The sequence below is a fragment of the Nicotiana attenuata genome, chromosome 1 (genome assembly GCF_001879085.1).
Source record: "Nicotiana attenuata strain UT chromosome 1, NIATTr2, whole genome shotgun sequence".
NCBI lineage: Eukaryota > Viridiplantae > Streptophyta > Magnoliopsida > Solanales > Solanaceae > Nicotiana > Nicotiana attenuata.
In genome coordinates, this window is record NC_031989.1 from 85,159,758 (window position 1) to 85,164,261 (window position 4,504).

Genomic DNA, 4,504 nt, shown 5'->3' on the forward strand with positions numbered 1-4,504 from the left:
AAGTCAGGAAAAATTCAGACTTGATCCTACTGAATCCCCCAGTTATAGGCTCTCAGTCATAGCCAATCCCTCACTCTCACAACCTTCTCTAACCAATAAAGAATTGAGCTCTGATGGCAATGAAACAGATATTCCCACTAATGATAAACCTCCCAAAGCCAAAACTCACAAATTCACCTTTGTCTCCCCAAGCACTCCCAGAAAAAACCACCTCTTAAATCCCTTAGATATGGTCATGGAGGAATGTCCACAGCAGGATGAGTATAGACCAATTGAGTCTGAGGATGAAAGTGCTGGAAATCATGATGATGATATTGCCTCTAATGATGATGGTCATGAAAAAGAAGAACATTGTGAGCTGCTAATTGCTGCTGTTAATGGTGAACAAAATAAGGAAAATGATGCATCTGCCACCTTATCTGCTAGAAAAAGTCCCTCTCCAAGGCTTACCAGAAGCAGGGCTGCTAGAATTAGAAGCAGCAGTGTCCCATAAAAACACAACTCAAAACCCCCTTTCCAATGATTAGTACAATCATATGGAATGCAAGAGGCATCAGGACCTCTGGAGCCATTGAAAGGCTCAAACTCCTGAAACAAATACATAACCTCTCTTTCATAGTTGTCCTTGAACCTTTCCTAGACAATTCTCACCTCAATTCCATTAAAATCCAACTTTCAATACATCAAGCTTCTGCTAATGTTAATGATAAGATCTGGGTGTTTTGGGATAAGGAATTCAATGCCAAGGTTTTAGATCATGATGAACAACAATTGTCATTAGAGATGAAGCATGTTGAAAATGGCAATCTATTCCACCTAACAGTCATCTACGCAAAGTGTAAGCCAATTCTCAGAAGACCATTGTGGGAAGTCCTTAGACACAAATCAACTACCTGCAATGTGCCATGGTGTGTCATTAGAGATTTCAATGTCATTGCCTCTGTAGAAGAAAAGATTGGTGGCATTCCATACCAAATGTCCAAAAGCCTTGACTTTCTGAGCATGATGGAGGACTGTGGACTTATGGATCTGGGATTCTATGGGTCTAAAGTCACATGGTCTAATGAAAGGGGGCAATGTGCTATTGTATGGAAAAGTTTGGACAGGGGATTAGCCAATGATTTATGGTTAGAAGATTTTCCTGCTGCCACAATTACTCATTTAGCTTCAGCAAGATCTGATCACAACCCCCTGCTATTGGAACTTCATACAAGACAAGATAATGGCAAAAAGTACTTCAAATTTCTCAAATGTTGGGTGGATAACAAAAGTTTTCTACCACTGGTTTCAGAAATATGGAACAGAGAAGTCAGAGGTAATCCTATGTGGGTGTTTCACCAGAAGTTGAAAGCTCTGAGCCATGCCCTAAGCCCTAGGTCCAGACAACAATATGGGGATATCTTCCAAAAAACCAAAGAATATGAACAAAAAGTGAAGGATGCAGAGCTGATCTGGGCCCAAACAAACAATGATGCTGACAGAATATCTCTCAATGAGCTTAAGGCTCAGTATGTTAGACATCTGAAGGTTGAGCAAGATGTTCTGAAACAGAAAACACAACTGCAATGGTTTAAAGAAGGGGATGCCAATTAAAGATACTTCCACAGCTTAATCAGAGGAAGAAGAAGGAAATTGTACATCCACAAAATCAAAATGAAGAAGGTGAGTGGTTTCAGGGTGATGAAAACATTGGGAAGGCTGCCTGTGACTACTTTCAAAACCTGTTCACAGATCCTGGCTCAGTTATTAGAGAAGACTTGCTGTCCATTATTCCAACCATGATAACTAGTGATGACAATGCTAGTACTCACTGAAGACCCCATCTATGTCAGAGCTCAAGGACATTGTATTCTCCATGAATCCTACTACTGCAGCAGGACCTGATGGTATGAATGGGAAGTTTTACCAAGCCTGCTGGGAAGTGATCAAGGAAGACTTACTCAAGGTGGTGCTAGCATTTTTTAGAGGCAGTCCAATGCCCAGATATATGACCAATGCATGCCTTGTTCTCCTTCCTAAAGTTGAATTCCCTAACAGTCTCACAGAATTTAGGCCAATCAGTCTCAGCAATTTTATCAACAAGATCATTTCGAAGTTTATCTGTTCAAGACTTGGCCCTATCCTTCCAAAGATAATCTCTGCAAATCAATCAGGCTTTGTTAAGGGAAGAAACATCTCTGAAAACATTATGCTTGCACAAGAAATAGTGCATGGTATCAAGAAGCCAACTGTGGGATCAAATGTGGTCATCAAGCTTGACATGGCTAAGGCTTATGACAGAGTCTTTTAGAGTTTTACCTGCATTATGCTCAGGAGAATGGGCTTCAGTGAAATGATCATTGACTTGATCTGGAGAACAATGTCCAATAACTGGTATTCAGTCATAGTTAATGGCACCAGATATGGTTTTTTCCAATCTACAAGAGGCCTCAAACAGGGTGATCCACTTGCTCCTTCCCTATTCATCATAGGAGTTGAACTCCTATCCAAAATGCTACACTTGCTGAATCATGATCAGCTATTTCATGGATTCTATATGGAGAAAAGGGGACCTCAAATTAACCACTTAAGCTTTGCTGATAATATCATCATTTTTACTTCTGGCAGAAGAACATCCCTGGAGAAAATCATGTGGATTCTTAGCAATTATGAGAGCACATCTGGCCAACTCATTAATAGGCACAAAAGCCATTTCATGACTGCTCCATGTGCTCTGTCAAGTGCAGTCAGAAGAATTCAAAGGGAGACAGGCTTCTCTGGGAAATATTCACCTCTCACATACCTAGGATGCCCTCTATACACAAGCAGAAGCAGAATTATGCACTTCAATGGCCTTATCTCTAAGGTGCTAGGAAGAATCAAAGGCTGGCATGGCAAAATGCTTTCCAATGGAGGCAGGGCAACCTTGATCAAATATGTCCTCCAATCCCTACCAATTCATCTCCTCTCACCTATGTCCCCTCCTAAGATTGTCATAAAGCAAATTGAAAGGTTGACAGCCAACCTTTTCTAGGGAATGGATAAGGACAAACACAAGTATCACTGGGCATCATGGTTCAAACTATCCTTCCCTCCAAATGAAGGTGGTGTGGGTTTCAGAACCATTCAAGACTCATGTAAAGCCATGGAATTCAAGCAATGGTGGCAATTCAGAACAGCAAACTCTCTTTGGAGTTCATTCCTAAAGGCAAAGTACTATCAAAGATCAAATCCAATATCCAAGAAATGGGATTCAGGCCAGTCACAAGCATGGAAACGAATGATGTTCAATAAGAAAGAAGCAGAAAAAGTAATCCAATGGAGGCTCCACAATGGGAAATACAGTTTCTGGTGGGACAATTGGCTTGGCTCTAGGCCACTTGCATTCAGCAGAACTAAAGGGAGCAGACCTGGCAACACATCAGTGTCCAATTTCTAGAATGAAGGTCGCTGGGATCTCCAAAAGCTCAATGGAACTGCACCAGCTCACAAAATATCAGAGATCATGCAGACAACTATATATTACAACCCTGATCTCCCTGATAAACCTATCTGGACTCCTACTGTCAGGGGAAAGTTCACATGTACCTCTGCATGGGATCTCATCAGAACGAAAAACAACCCTGCTTCAGAAATAGGATGATCTGGCATAAGAAAATTCCCTTTAAGTGGTCCTTTTGTTTGTGGAGAGCCCTTAGAAACAAACTCCCAACTGATGACAGAGTGGCAATCTTATAGATTTATGTCCAGGTGTGTATGCTGCTCTATGCGATGCTTTGGAAGATGGAACACCTCTTCAGTTTTGGGAACTTTGCTAGGATCGTATGGAAAAAAATATGGGGGTCATGTGGGCATCCAAACTGAGAACTTGCCTATGAGGTTGCTCCTTATGAAGTGGTGGATGATGAAGGCCTGTAATTCTGTGCAAAAGCTCATTCTAGATACCCTCCCATCATTCATCTGTTGGAATTTGTTGAAAAATAGATGTAGTGCCAAGTATGGAGCAAAAAACACCTCCCTAACTAGGGTCCTTTACTCACATAAACTCAGACATCAACCTACTCCTAAGGTCAATTTCCTGTCATCTAATGGCCTTTCAACTGGGGGGAAGTCTACTCCTTCATTGAAAACATTCAGCATCACACTACGATAACCCAAGTCAATGGACTAAACCAGACAAGGGCTTTGTAAAGATCAATTCAGATGGAAGTGCTATGACAAATCCTGGAAAGATTGGAGGAGGTGTCATTATTAGAGATCAACAGGGCCACTTTATTCATGCAATGGCCTTTCCTTTGGGAGAGGGTACCAACAATTATGCTGAAACTGAAGCAGCCAGGATAGGAGTTCAATGTGTTTGGAAAATGGAATTCCAGAGTTCATTTAGAAGCAGATTCTGCCTACTTGTTAGGTTGGCTGACAGAGGATAATGATTCTCCCATGGGTTTTGAAAGAAAAGATTTCCCACCTAAGGCTTTTTGTGCTCTCAATTTGAGGGGTTCAAAGCTTCTCATGTATATAGAGA

At 41.3% G+C, this 4,504-nt stretch overlaps 1 protein-coding gene across 1 annotated transcript; it reads left to right on the plus strand.

The window, feature by feature from the left end:
• LOC109238055 lies at positions 520–1,593 on the plus strand. The gene has a single exon (XM_019404483.1). It carries the CDS (start codon positions 520–522, stop codon positions 1,591–1,593), a length of 1,074 nt encoding a protein of 357 aa, XP_019260028.1.